General features: G+C 37.6%; 1 protein-coding gene across 18 annotated transcripts in view; it reads right to left on the reverse strand.

Annotated features, from left to right (window-relative positions):
• LOC129771859 (serine/threonine-protein kinase mig-15) overlaps positions 1–14,866 on the reverse strand; it is a 184,028-nt gene that overhangs the window by 99,275 nt on the left and 69,887 nt on the right. For all 18 annotated transcript variants that reach the window (XM_055775954.1, XM_055775955.1, XM_055775958.1 and 15 more), the window contains one exon: positions 14,717–14,782. In XM_055775954.1, coding sequence (XP_055631929.1) covers positions 14,717–14,782 — 66 coding nt within the window. The remainder of the gene's footprint in view (positions 1–14,716; positions 14,783–14,866) is intronic.

The raw sequence follows: 14,866 nt of genomic DNA on the forward strand, positions 1-14,866 counted from the left end.
CTAAAAAATTGTTTGGGGAATACCGAGCATCTTGAATGTCTTACTGGGATGTTATAAGTTATTTGGGTTCGCGTGCCAGTCGCAAAACTGCCTTCAACTAGGATTGCATTTGCGCTAATATTGATCATAATGAAGCATTGCTACTGTTTTCGAGGTTGTTATTAACAAAAAGAGTTTATTTCGCTTGTTTAGTACCAAGAAAGTAAATGTCGTTCAGGAATTTTGTATGTGATTAGGTTCCGCTTGCCAGTAGCAAAACTTTCTCCACTAAGGATAGCTGCTGCGCTTCTCTCGAGCAACTTTTTTCGTGGCCAGTAATAGTAACAGAAGTGTTTGTTTTGAGAATAGCGCAAAAATGATGAGAAGTGTTTTTATTCCTAATAGTTTCAAGTCACCAATGTATGGCTCTGTATGCATGCTATGGCGAACGCTTGTTTGGCGCTTGGTTTACTTTATACGAACGATGCCTAGAGGTGCGATTCCACTGGGGCAATACTAAATAACATTTAGCATGATATTTGATACTTGCAAGCAGTCTTCCATGTTTCACAAAAAACACTGCGTCCGGAATAAACATGTCCACGCTGCTGTTCACAGTTTTGTGTTTGAGTACAAACATGATTTTTTCGTACCTATGTTAGAAAATGTGACATGTTTGTATTCGTCGTATGTTTGGACATACGATGTTTAATCCCAATGTTTCACATGATGTTCGAACATGGTGTACAGTTTCTCTTGCTATTTCACCCCAAGCACCGGCAGTGCGTAGAGTAGAAGAAGCGAATCGGACACCACACCACCACCACTCAACGCGTGGTGTGTTGGTATGTTGACATGGAAAAAATGCTTTCCTTTCATGACAATGGGTGCTTCATCAAAAATAATGGGCAAATAAAATAAACCTCTTTTTCTGTTCTGAACAAAATAAACATCGATTGATATGAGAGTTTTTCACATTTGATATCATTATTTAGTGCACACATCAATTTATATATTGAATTCATGTAACATTCGCTATAATTAGCTATTTGAACAAGTACTAAAATTGAATTATTCAGCAGTGACATGTTAGGCGTGACGCTAACCACTCGACCACGGGAGCAACAATTTTGGCTGGATCTTTGAATACAAATGGCCAATACTGCTTGTTCGCGACGATCGCGACCCGAGCTATAAAACGAGCGGAGAAGAGGAGAAGAAAGGATGATGCAATCGCATGCACACATAGCATATGTAGTGCAGTGTAAGTGTAGCTTTTAGTTTTTTCCTTCATTCAATTTGTGAGAACATCGAGAAATTAATAGTGTGTTTTAGCCGCTGAAATTTCTCTGCTGGTTCTGCTGTGTGCCGCTGAAGGTTGCATCTAAAACTAATTTTTGGGTATTTATTTTTTTGGTCAGCATTTGTACGACGTCGCCCGCTATGCAGTCGGCTCCCCAGACTTTAATTGCCAACATGCACGCAAAAAAAAATAGAAAGCTTCTTTCTATTCAGAGAATGTTTTCTTTGAACGAAACCAAGGATTATTTAATCAGACTTGCAAAATGTGCATGAACGATCTATAAACTTTTACTTAGTCGCGGCAATACATACACACACTCTTTACAGATACACGGGCCGAAGGTTGTGCAGTCCACTGATGATTCAACAAGAGCCAAAGGTTGTACCGCTCATGACAACTCTACACGAGCTGATGATTGCGTCGGCTAGTGATAATTCTATCCTGGATTCCTCGAGTCGAAAAAGACGCACCACGCTAGATATGGGGTGCAGACTAGGGGGGCGTTGCTGATTAACGGTCAGCTGCATCCCAATAGGAAGTATCCCATGTCGGGCACACGTACAGAGCACTGAAGACTGCAACATCCCAATTGTGAGAACACTTGTAATACTAACCTCGAGCCAACCGCGAGTAATCGGTTACATATTACTAACATAGTTGTAAGTAAACATTGTCAAAATATTGAACTCCCGGCCCCGTTAGGATGACGCCATATGAGCCTTAATAAAAATATATATTTTGGTGCATGAACTTATAGCCTCTTAGTTCGTGCAATTTTTGAAATGCGAACTAAATTTCAAGTTTGTTTCTGTGAAAAAAGTATTCTACGAAGAAATGTTTTGGCATGCATAATTTCTTTCCGTGTATGAAAAGAAACGAAATGAAAGCAATGAATACTGCGACATCGGGTGATATGTTTGTACATGATGTTCTTGAATTAGAAACATCGTGTTTGTTTTCACATGTCTATGTTTGTGTATCATCAACACTAGCGAGAATCATGTGCGAGTTCAAACAAAAACATGGAATTTTCACATCGCGTGGACATGTGTAAGTGTTTTTCGGAAGACTGCTTGCAAGTGTTGTCATTGTTGTTGTTTCCATGCGGTGCCAAAGATATATTGATGTAGTTATGAGATGTGGAATTATGGTGCAACATGTATATAATCAACTGTAGCCGAATCTATGTTAATTGCGAACAAGGTTACCGGAATAGCGTTCGAGGTAAATTTTCAATGCATTGACATGAAATAAATTGCGACATAGATCAGCTAGTGTATTGTTTTGCGAGGGCAAGAATGAATCATCAATATCAATTATAGTCAACTGATTCTACAATGAAAAAAACATTTCAGAGATTATTCTACTAAGCAGTTGTTTCTAAAATTTCACAGCATTATGGAATAATATCCGAAGATATAAAAAAGCGACTTATATAAAATAACAGCGTAGTTCTACGTCAACAATGCGGTCGTATCTTGGACACAACCTCCTATAATTTTTTCCGGGTTCAAAGTGATGTCAAAGTACAGTGCATTTCAAGATGTGAAGAATGTATTTTCCAGTGGTGAGAACTGTGTTATTCGGTGATAACCTGAAGTTGAAAATTTATTTCGCATTTCTTGAATATTCCCTCAAGATTATAATCAAACACAGTCAATTGGCAGTGGTATTAAATATCGATCGATCGTTCTTTGCAAAACGTTCCGTTGGATTTGCAAATAAATAAAAAGATGAAAACAATGGAAGTCAAAAAACCATTCATGAAATGTTGTTTCAATGACAACAACTTTATTCTGCATCGAATAATAACTGGAGAATAAAAATGAGTATCTTATGGAGATAATCCAAAACGCAAAACAGCTTGGGTTAAGCCAGTTTCTATTGGTTTCAGATACATGTTGTGTTAAGTTGTGTTTAGTGGAACTAGAACGGTTTTAAGCATTATGAGATATTGAAATCGTCGATTACTTAGTTCAAAGCGTTTCAAGGTAGCAGTAGAAGAGATACTGAAAATGTAGTTAAGATATATTTTGGCGGACATGATTGGCAACCATGTGTCATATCCACTGGACATAACTTCATAACAGGTTATTTCTTATTATTTCATGTAATAATTCGATAAGTTCGTGAACTGATGGAAATAAAACCGAAAGTTGTAGCTTAGAAGAAGGTCTATATTTTGAATAAATAATAACAATCCAATAAGGACAACTAAAACTTCGTAAATAAAATTAATTTTGGAATGTTTATGGATTTTCAAGAGCCCCTGGAATTCGATTCGTAGCGTTTCAGGTACACAAACAAAAAATTCTTTTGTGACACGACGATATTCTGCTTTTCAAACGGTTTTATTTAGCTTGCCCTATAATTTGTATGTTTGTGTAGGTTTGTATGTTTGTAACATGTTTGTCTGTAGCGCTGACCCACACTAATGGAAATTTGACCCCCTTCCTGTTGACCGATTGATCTGAAATTTGGAACACATTTTTATCTCTGCAGCCGTTATAAAACTGCGTATTTCCTGATTTCCAAGATGGCGGCCGCTACAAAATGGCGGATTACATATTTTCTCTAAACCCCATCAATATGGGTAACAAATAAAAGAACTTGACTAGTAAAGCACAGTTATACATGAGAAATGCAAATCCAAAATGTCCGCCACAACAAAATGGTGATATATATTTTTTTTCTGAAAACCCTATCAATATGGGTATCAAATGAAAGGGCTTGACTAGTAGAACTCAGGGTGGCCAGCGAATTTCTTAAATCAAATTCCCGGTTTTTTCCCGGTTAAAAATTGATGATATTCCCGGTTTTAAAACGCAGTGATAAATAAGTTCAACATTGTTTATTTACTAAAAAAAAATACATTTTTGTTGTGGTTTTGTCTGTATGCCAATGGTATGAAAAGTTTCCATGATTTTTCCTCTGCACAAATGTAGAATCATTAAATGTGAACCGGACCTGAAACAAAATGCAGGGTATTACAAAAATAAAATGCAAAATAGTAAAAAAAAAAATGTAAATGAACTGCGATATATAAAACTTTACCTTATTAACTTATTCTGCCAAATCTTTAATCTGTTCGTCAATAACCGCTGCCTCCTTTTCAGTATCGGCCAGCAACTTTGCTTTTTTCGCAGTTAGCTTTTAACTCGGTCATCCATTTCTCGCTTCTTCGCCTTTTTCGTGTCTTCTTCTGCTCCTTCCCGACGCTTCGCTTCCAACGCGTCTTTGTATCGTGCATAGGCGTTACGGGCACTCAAAATAAGGCTTTTGTCGATGCATACTATGGTTACATCGCCAGCCACGCTGACTGCATCATACACGGTCCTCTGTGCTACTAAGCTTTCATCTAAGAAGTTTTCCCATAGGCATTCTTTATTAATAGAGAAGCCTCTTTCGAGTGCCGCATTCCCATGTGACAAAATTAAAACTTTTTTGATGAAAGTTTCCAGATTTGGTAAATCTTTGCCGCAGCTTGAAATCACATGCCACCAAAAGTTATCTAGTCGGTCATCTACCCGCCATGCAGATAGCAACGGCTTAAAAGATTTTGTTTCGGAGAGGACATCAAACTCATTTTTTATCTTCTCAGCAGTAAATCCAGTCAAATGGTTTTTCTGGACGAAGGCATCAAGGCAATATTCTAGTCGCTTTTTGGAAACATCCATTGAACTCAATACAACACTGGGACTGAGGCACGAAACATATCTGGTCAGTGGGTACGATAATGGTGAACGATTGAACATCTTCTTGAGAAATCCAACGTAGTAAGAACGACATTCCATGCGCAAAAACAGAAGATCCTTGTCAGGAATTTTTCCTTTCGCAAACTCGTTCTTAATAGCAGCCTTGGCAGCAAATCCTAGATCCATTTTTGCCGCAGGTAACAAGTTGTCTTCAGTCAGTGGAACTTCAATCAGCGAGTTAGTTTTTACGTTGAGGCATTCCGCTTTTAGACATTTTTGCATGACAGGTTTAATCAAACAAATGAGTTCTTCGAACAAAAGCGGTGCCATTGGTTTGTCCGATTGGAAAGCGGTTGAGAAGGGTTCAATAGCTGATGCTGCTTGCATGAAAAAGCTCAGCTTAGTTTCAAACAAACGATCGATTAATGCATTTGTCAATACAGAAAAAATGATTAGACTCGTAAACAGCTGGAAAGCTTCGTTTGTAGTTCGGATCCGATTCTTTCATACGTTTTTCCTGCTGAATTTTGCACAGCTTTAATGTATCTACGTAAACCGGGCAGCATTTTCAAGGCACGTTCAGCCACACTCCGGTTTTCCACCCACCGCACACCGCAGTATTTTAGGGGTAGGATGCTTGTCTTTGCTACCGCTCTGAACGGAATGTCCTTCAGAACACAGTAGAGTGATATCAGAAAGCCCTGAATGTTCCACTTAGTATCTTTCATTCCGGTCTTGAACGAGTTGTGCACTACGTGCAAGCCACAAATTCCAAGATTCAAAATTTGCTTAGAATTTTGCTGCTGAATATCAGCTGAAAGATTATGGAACAACTTCCAATTAACATGTGGGCCGTCCATGGACATTTGGGTTGTTTTCAGCAGTATGGATGGCTCAGTTTTGAAACAACTTTTCAGTGCACTGAGGAGATCCACCGCTCTTGTAGAAGACAAGAAAGCTGAACCAACGTATCGCGTGTCCACCTGATTGGATTCCTTGTTCCCAAACCGAACACAAATGTCCATCTGCTGCTTCTGTGAGACTTTATTCAACGTTTCATCAAACCCGAGTACTATTTCTTCGACATCTAGTAGAGTTTTCAGCAACTTCTTGGTGAAATATGGTGCCAATCCGTAGTTCACTAGATAGTCTACCTTGGTTCTCCCGAGGGTTACCTTTTCCGCAATAACGCTGTCCGGAAACATTAATTTGAATAGCTCAGCGCACTCTCCGGCACCGCGTAATGAAATGTGCTTGTAAACGCATGCCATAGTCCACAGTATCTCAGCTGACGTTACTTGTTCCGAGACTAAGAGTTTAGACATAACGGCTTCAGTAGTCCGGGATGACTGCTCAGCAATCGGAGCCGGCGCACTGGAGGAATTGCTAGGCTCAGGATGAAGTATGGCACGTCCGTCTTTTTCAATAGATTCTTTCCGTTTGTTATCTAGAAATAAATTTCATTTAATTATTAAACATAAATATTTATTGATTATACATTTATTATACCTTTTTTGCCAGAAAAATTAATAGGCAAATTAGTTCTGCGAATCACAATCTGCTGCTGGTGGGTTTTCGACTTCTCATGGCTGAGCAATGCACCACGGCCCATAAAATCAATTTTGAAAGATTTATTGCACCATGTGCAACGAGCACATTTCGGGTCTTTCGGATCCGCTGCGGACCACGGAAACTGTTCGTTATAGCGTGTAGAAAATTTGGTTGACATTTCTCAAAAATTTCCAAAAATTATCTCGAGCAAACTTAACACAACTGAATCACTGAACGAACCTCTTGAAATGAATGGAAAATCAAAATGGCCGCAAATCGATGCTAGTCAATGCATCAGTGTATATAACGCCAATCCAGTACATAACTATAAAACGCACACAGACAAGATTACATCAAATGCCAACCTTGTGAAGTGAGTTGGTATGAATGTTTTGACGTTAGATTGGCGCTCACAATGAATCAGCTGCGTAGCGCGATGCGAATGAATGGAAAGGTCAAATGAGAGAAAAACAAAACATCCATTCATTTCAATGAGTTGACACCATTATCTGCTCCGTCGCTTCAAGTATTTGTGAGATGAGAGAAAGCGTATAACGCCTTGAACTAATACAACTGATTCCATGTACAGAGCAAACGAAAAACACAGTACAATACTGATTTTAAATATAGACGCAAGTGTTTGATTCCAACATTATAAAATTCCCGGTTTGCTTATGAAATTCCCGGTTTTTTCCCGGTTTTCCAGGTTTTCCCGGTTCGCTGGCCACCCTGTAGAACACAGTTATTCAAGAGGAATGTAAATCCAAAATGGCCGCCACCACAAAATGGCAGATCACATATTTTCTCAAACCCCCATCAATATGGGAATCAAATGAAAGGGCTTGACTAGTACAATACAGTTATTTATTAAAAAAATCAAATGCAAGATGGCTGCCACCAAAAAATTGGCGGATTACATATTTTTTCAAGACAAACCCCATCAAAATGGGTATCAAGTGGAGGGGCTTGACCAGGAGATCACAGCTATTTAGGAAAATTCAAATCCAAGATGGCCGCTGTAACAAAATAGCCAATAACTTTTTAAAACGGTTTCATTCAACTTGACCTGTTTGTATGTCTGTAGGGTTGTCTCAATTTAATAAAAAAATGCCCCGGTCCTTTTGATTCATTGATCTAAAATTTGGAACAAACCTTTATCTCCGCTGTCATTATAATACTGCGCGTTCCATTATCTTGAAAATCAAATTTGGCCGCCGGTAAAAAATAGCTGAATGGCTTGACTAGGAGAACACACTACATTATGAACAACATAAATTCAAATCCCATTTGTAATATCGGTATCGAATGAAATGATTTGACTTTATATTACTTGAGTTAAGTACGTCATCAAAATATTCTATAAGTACGTCATCAAAATATTCCGAAGAAAACTAGGTAAGAAATAAAAATAAAAAAAGGTTGAATGGTTTTATTGTAGAGAGGTATACCAATCATATAGATAATGTACTAAAAATTAGAAAATGAAGAAGTAAAAAAACTTTCTAAGTTAAACGGTTTAATGCACTAAAATCATCTAGAAAATAATTAGGCAAGTAGCATTCAGTAGTTATCACATCCCTTCCTTCAATAATCTAGGGCAATGATGAGACTAAAATAAAATCATGGGGCACATCGGATTTCCATTATCCACACTTAGTTGTTTTATCATATGCCCACGATTTTATTTTAGTCTCATAATTGCCCTAGATTATTGAAGGAAGAGATGTGATAAGTACTGTCTGCTACTTGCCTATTTATTTTGTAGCTTTTAGTACATTAAACCGTTTAACTTAAAAAGTTTTTTTTTACTTTTTATTTGAGCTTAGAATGCGCTGTGGAATGTGTAGCATCAAAATACGACATCACTTGAAGAGCAACAGCATCAACCTGTGGCTATCCACAATTTGGCGTGATTCATCCATCAGAATGATGTCATACTGCCCAGCCGTTGCATTGTCTGATCGGGAGAAGAAAGACGTTACGTTAGCTGTTGCCCGAGAATGGAATAAGCACACAATAATGGAGAGAAAACAAATTGGGCGAGTTACTCCGACACACTTTTACGTAGGCATATACCCGCCATTAACATGTCATTCAGAAGAATGATGGAAGGAAACAAAAAATCATCATTATCAACAGATCAACATGGTCGTTGGATTGATGGGGTCATACAGTTCCGAGTGAGGCCGCCGCCGCCGCGTGGACTTGGCTGGTTGAATGAAGTTGATTCCTGGTTTTCGAGCCACTTGAAGTTTGCTTATATTTGGTCGAGCGATGAGATCGCATCAATGGAATGCAAAACAAATGAAGATTCAAGGTCGACATATTTCGTGGTATTCACTTTCCAATACGCAACCAAGAAGAACTCTCCTTGTTGATAATCTGAACGCATTCTTGTTCTGCTACTGATAACCCTATGGGTTTGTGTGCTCTTGTGTTTGTTCAGTTGACTTTTGGGTACCGTACACAGATTACGTGACGCTTAAAACACATGTTTTTGGATGTTCCGTTTAGGCTGTGACGCTGATGGTTCTCCATCATCTTTTGGATTGTCCTAGTAGATTTACTTATCATAACCAGTAAAAATATTCCACTGCAAACTCTTCAAATATGCGTAGATCTGGCATCTCTGCTTCGATTATTGGTCACCGATATACAAGACTCTGTGAGTGTTTTTAAACGATCGGGTGTATGTGTGTAAACGGGACAATGAACTTCCGCGAAGAGAATTGAGATGATAATAATGAGTAAACTGACATTCAAGAGTTGTTTACTCTTTTCTTGTGATTGACACACAGTAAAAATTTTACGAAATCCTTAAGAATATAAATATACATTGTAGGTGAACTTTGGCTCAGAATGAGAAGCGGGGGATTAGGCTTCTCTTGTTTTTTTTTTTTATTATTTCTTTCGATTTGAATGGCATTCGAAGCATATATTGGAGTAGAACGATAGAGAATCCGATGTCTACCTCTGGAAAAGCGAATAAAAACGGACAAGTTTCATATCCAAAAACCCAAGAGCAAGTGATTATACTTTATGCAAAGTCTGGCATTCGTTTTCGTGTTTCCTTTGAGATCAATATAAACACGGGGATCAGGCAACTGATGAAATGCGAACATTTTTCTTCGTTTCGGCTCCACCAGCATCCACCGAATACACCTGTTCTGGTTGAGCAAGCAATTCAATTAAATCCAGCCCAAAGTCCGCCCAAACACCGTTAACTTATCGGTTGCTGGCTGTGAGGTTGGGGGTGTTAGAAAGACGTACAGCACATTTATGCTCGCGTACTCGTGGTAAGGCAGCAATCCATCAGTTCGTTTAACTGCGTCGACACGTCGCCATCGCGCTATTGACGCCGTCTAGGAGAAGCAGCAAGTAAGCAAGAAGCGGAAAATAAGGCCCTTCTTCTGTGACCACACACTAATGGTTTCTTTCCTCGCTATGCGATGGGCTCGGGGTTATCGGAGTACACAACAGAACAGCTTTTGCGCTGGTGCGCGGTTCATAATAAGCGTAGGATTAGCGAAATGCTACACCATGCGGGGTAGGCAAACATACCACTCTGTTAATATGATTACAACCGCGGCTACCGGCGGCGGTGGCAACTGCAGAGAGCAGAACTCGCCTCGAAGATAATGTCGAATTTCGAAGATAATGTACGAAGGGGATCCAGCAAATAAATTCAACAAACCGGATTGAATATCAGGATTGGGTGCATTCTCGCCGTTGGACGTATGCCAAATCGTACCGGTTTTATTTTTCGCTCTCTTAATCTCTCTCCCCCACCCAAATATGGCCCTATCGCGCAAATTGAGCGCGGCAAAATGTCGCACCTTTCACGCGACGTGGCGCAGCCAAGCTTTCTGCACAAAACAAGAACGGAATCCACCCGTAGAAGATCCCGCTGCTGTCACTTGGAGCTCTGCACCGAACAGAACATACAATGTGGAACGGGTTCTGCCGGTTCTGCTTATCGCAGAACTTCCTTGCAACAACACACACACGAGTTGTGCGCTCACTAGGATGGTGATTATTAATTCGTAAAACTTGTTTTCACGGTTTCTCCATTTCGGTTGTTGCGACCCAATGCGAAGTTCAATTCTTTCTCTCTTTCTTCGAGGCGATTGGTTGGTTTATGCACTGCGTGTACACCACGAGGACAAATTGGATAACGAATGTGGGTTATTCGTGACCCTCGTTTCTTATGTTTGGATTTTCGAATTAAACAGGTATTGAAGACTCTTATGCCTAATTCGATTGAAAAGTATATTTTAGAGAAGAGATATATTCTCCCAAAAAGTGCCATGAGTTTTTCAATGAAGCTCAAATGTATGATTCTTTCAAGTTTATTATATTGCTTTCAAAATAGGCACCAACTGAATCAACACTTCAAGGACCGGGAAGAAATATGTAAGACATACGACTGGAACCGCACGTTTTGATATGTGTGAAATTGCTTGCTTTGTTTGCAAGTTTTCAAGAGGCTTCAAACTTTGCAGTTCATTCGCCACTATGTGTGAAGTTAGCGGATGAATGTACAGCGGATAAAAGTTTTTATTGCGTGCAAGTTTCTGTTCAACGTCTTGCTGGATTTAATGAATAATGAATTATTTCAGTTGAAATAAATTATTTGTTTATCAAGTAACATCATTCCAAATCATGCTCATTAGATAGAGAAATAGAGATAGAGAGATCAGAGAAAATAATTATTTTTCAATGAAAATTGAAAAAAGTTATTTGAAAGGACCTAAAACACATTCTCGAGAGAGTACTCATTCGATAAAGAATATTTTTATTTATCTTTAGGCAAATTTTCATTGGTCGGAAAAGGTTCTAAGAAAAGTTATAGGCCAAAACCTGGGTGAAATAAATTAATTTAAAGAAAATTAAAAAAAAAAGTTATTTCAAAGGACCGAAAACACATTTTCGAGATAGTACTCATTGGATAAAAAATATTTTTATTTATCTTTAGCCAAATTTCAGTGGTCCGAAAAGGGTATGAGAAAATTTATTGACCAAAACGTTCACGAGTTGTACGAGGGAAAGGGTCTTGCTGGGTAAGGAAGTAAAAAGTAAAAAGGAAGTAAAAATTTCTATTGTATAGAAATTTTGACTATTTTTCTAGTCCCTATTCATAGGATCTATGGTGAAAAACGTACCTATTAATTCTTAGCACGCCATTCTTAAAAGCTTTGAGATAAAAAATTGAAAAAAATACTGAAAAAGCATCTTACTATCGAGAAATATAATCAAAAAATAAATTCCTAAAAAATTGAAGTACTAAAAAAAATCTTGAAATATTGAATTTTTTTAGTATTAAGAGATTTAGTACTACTAGAATTCGTATTTAAATGTGTTCCTACGCATTTTATAGATATGTGTGATTTTTTTTTAGATAATAATAAGATAAATCTCCTATATGGTTCACTATAAGAGCTATAGTGAAAAAATTAGTTTTTCTTTTTTTCACCATTCTCAATTGGCTCGGAAATGAAAATTCTCAAAGTACATCTACTATGGTGTACCGCGACAAATTATAACAAAATTCTATCCCTTCGTAAAAAAATCCTGGGTGTATAGAATTTATTTGAGTTTTCAAAAATGTTTTTCGATGATTATTTATTGAACTATTTATTACCAAATACGAATTCGAAATTTTTCGTTCATACAATAATATCTCAGTACTGAATGGTCCACAAGAACGTTATAAAAATTAAATGAAAGATAGTTGATAACGTTAATTGGCTTTGCTATCTTTGAAAAAACGAAAAGAAATCGATTTCTCATTTCTTCCCGATATTTTTACTCGTATCCACTACATCTACATACATTAAAATACAAATTTCTCTGTAAAATATTCCGTGTAAATCCATGTAAAATATACCTTAAAGAGATTTATATCCCATCTTCATGCGTTGATATTTCAGGATTTTAAAGCATTTCAAAAATCGCCTAAAATTCAAAATAACTTCGAAACTCTATTCGAACAACTTTTTTTGATTTTCAAAATTCTGAAAATTTTCCTATATTGGCCCATGTTCACGTTGCAGTCTATAACTTTCCTTTGTCACGATCAAGAAAAAAAAAAGAATTATGTGGAAAGATGAATGATTCAATACACTATCTAATGAGCATGATTTACTTGATAAACATGATTACTTGATAAACAATCAATTTATTTCAATTGAAATAATTCATTATTCATTAAATCCAGCAAGACATTGAACAGAAACTTGCAACTTGAAACAATTCCTTCTTCGAGTTATGCTCTTATCAACACATTCGGCGACACATTTTTATTGGTATAGATAGAAGAAGATATAGGAGTGCGTTTCATCACCTGAAAATCCATTTCCACTTTCGAACAAAGATCAATTTCGCTAGCGCAAATATCAAATGGACAACGCTTGTCACTATGTAATTGTAGAACATATGTGAATTTAATTTTCCGAATTTTCCCTTTTTCCTTCAGAGTTTTCTGAAAATTTTATATTGTCTTGGTTGGTTGGAATATTTTTGGTTGAAATATGTGTAATATTTTATGGGACTCCCTCTTCATTCCAGAGGAGGGAGGGGTGTCATACCATCATAGGAACATTTCTCATACCCAAAAACCCTCACATCCCAAATCTGGCTCGATTTGCTTGATTAGTTCTCGAGTTATGCAGAAATTCGTGTTTCATTTCTATGACAGCGCCCACTTAGAGAGGGGGTGGAGTGTCTAACCACCATAAAAACATTTATTGCACCCTAAAAACTACATATGCCTAATTTGGTTTCACTTGCTTGGTTAATTCTCGAGTAATGTAGAGATTTGTGTTTCATTTGTATGGCAGGGGGGGGGGGCTGCCATACAAATGAAACACAAGAGAGGGGGGAACTATCACGAAAACCTTCGCCAGCCCCAAAAACCCCTACATACCAATTTTTAATGTCGATCGGTTCAGTAGTTTTCGAGTCTATAAGAATCAGACAGACAGACAGAAATCCATTTATATATATATATATATATATATATATATATATATATATATATATATATATATATATATATATATATATATATATATATATATATATATATATATATAGATTCCATGCCAAACCGATATAGTGGTTTTCGGATTTCCGTGCAAAGCGGTAATTTTGTTTTTTACCGCAAAACATTAGACCCGTATTTTTCTATTTTTTTATTAGGGTGACCCATTTTAGGGTGGTCCGAAAAATCAACTTTTTCCCATTTTTTCCAAAAATGACTTTTTTCACAAATTCATAACATTTGAAGTACCGGACGGATTCCGATGATCAGCATATCAAATTGAAGGCAATGAACTTGTCTTCTTTGAAAAAATATTACACTTGCAAAAAAATTATTTTGTTCTCATAATTATTGATTGAATTTGTTTTTTTATGGTTTACATGGTGTCTCGGGACCAAGGGCGCTATATTTTCTTATATTTTTTCTTGAAAGCTGAGGCGTCTAACAGAACCGATAAACAGAATACGGTGACCAAATTCTGCACCAGGAAGCTGTACCGCGAGAGGTTGGTGCAGCCGAAATGCATCGTAATGGACGACGTGATGTACATTAAAGTGGACGCCTAGCAGATCCCCGGCCTGAAGTTTTTCGTCGGCAGGTCCCACCCGAATGATCCAGGGGATACCACCAGAAGTGCCTGCTACCCTTCCTCCGGGCCCATGAAGGTGACACTCTGTTTCGGCCGGATCTGGCATCGTGCCATTAAGCTGTGATGGAGTGGTACGAAGGCAACGATGTTGTTCTTGTGTCGATGGAGGCAAATTCGGAAATTGTGTCATTCAATCACTAGTTTAATAAATAATTTAACCAATACACACAAACGATTACTAAGCCAACTTCAGTCCTACATCAGTCGTGCGGTTATATCGTAGGTATAACCCACCCATAGTTTTTTCTTATTTACACAACAAATCACAACTCAATTCCCGTAATTCATACTTTGTCATTGCTAGTGCACACAGTTCGATTGCTAATGCTTCATCGCATCAAATTGTGATCTATTTTTGCAAAATATAATTGAATTCAATAAGTGATATTATATTTCAATCCGCTGCCTTACGTTGAACTTTTGTCTAAATTCAAGTAACAGACAACCATCGATTATCTCATCCCTGGGTTTGTTTTATGAACTTAATATACACGTACCTTGTAAACCTGTCCATAGGTTCCATTCCCAACCACTTCGATCAGTTCGAAGATTCCAGCGGGATCCTGTGAAACAGAAGAAGAAAAAACACTATTAGCAATTCTATTTTTAAAAGGCGTTTGATCGCGATCTTCTTCCAATCGTACTGA

Source organism: Toxorhynchites rutilus, chromosome 2, assembly GCF_029784135.1.
Source record: "Toxorhynchites rutilus septentrionalis strain SRP chromosome 2, ASM2978413v1, whole genome shotgun sequence".
NCBI classification, from domain to species: domain Eukaryota; kingdom Metazoa; phylum Arthropoda; class Insecta; order Diptera; family Culicidae; genus Toxorhynchites; species Toxorhynchites rutilus.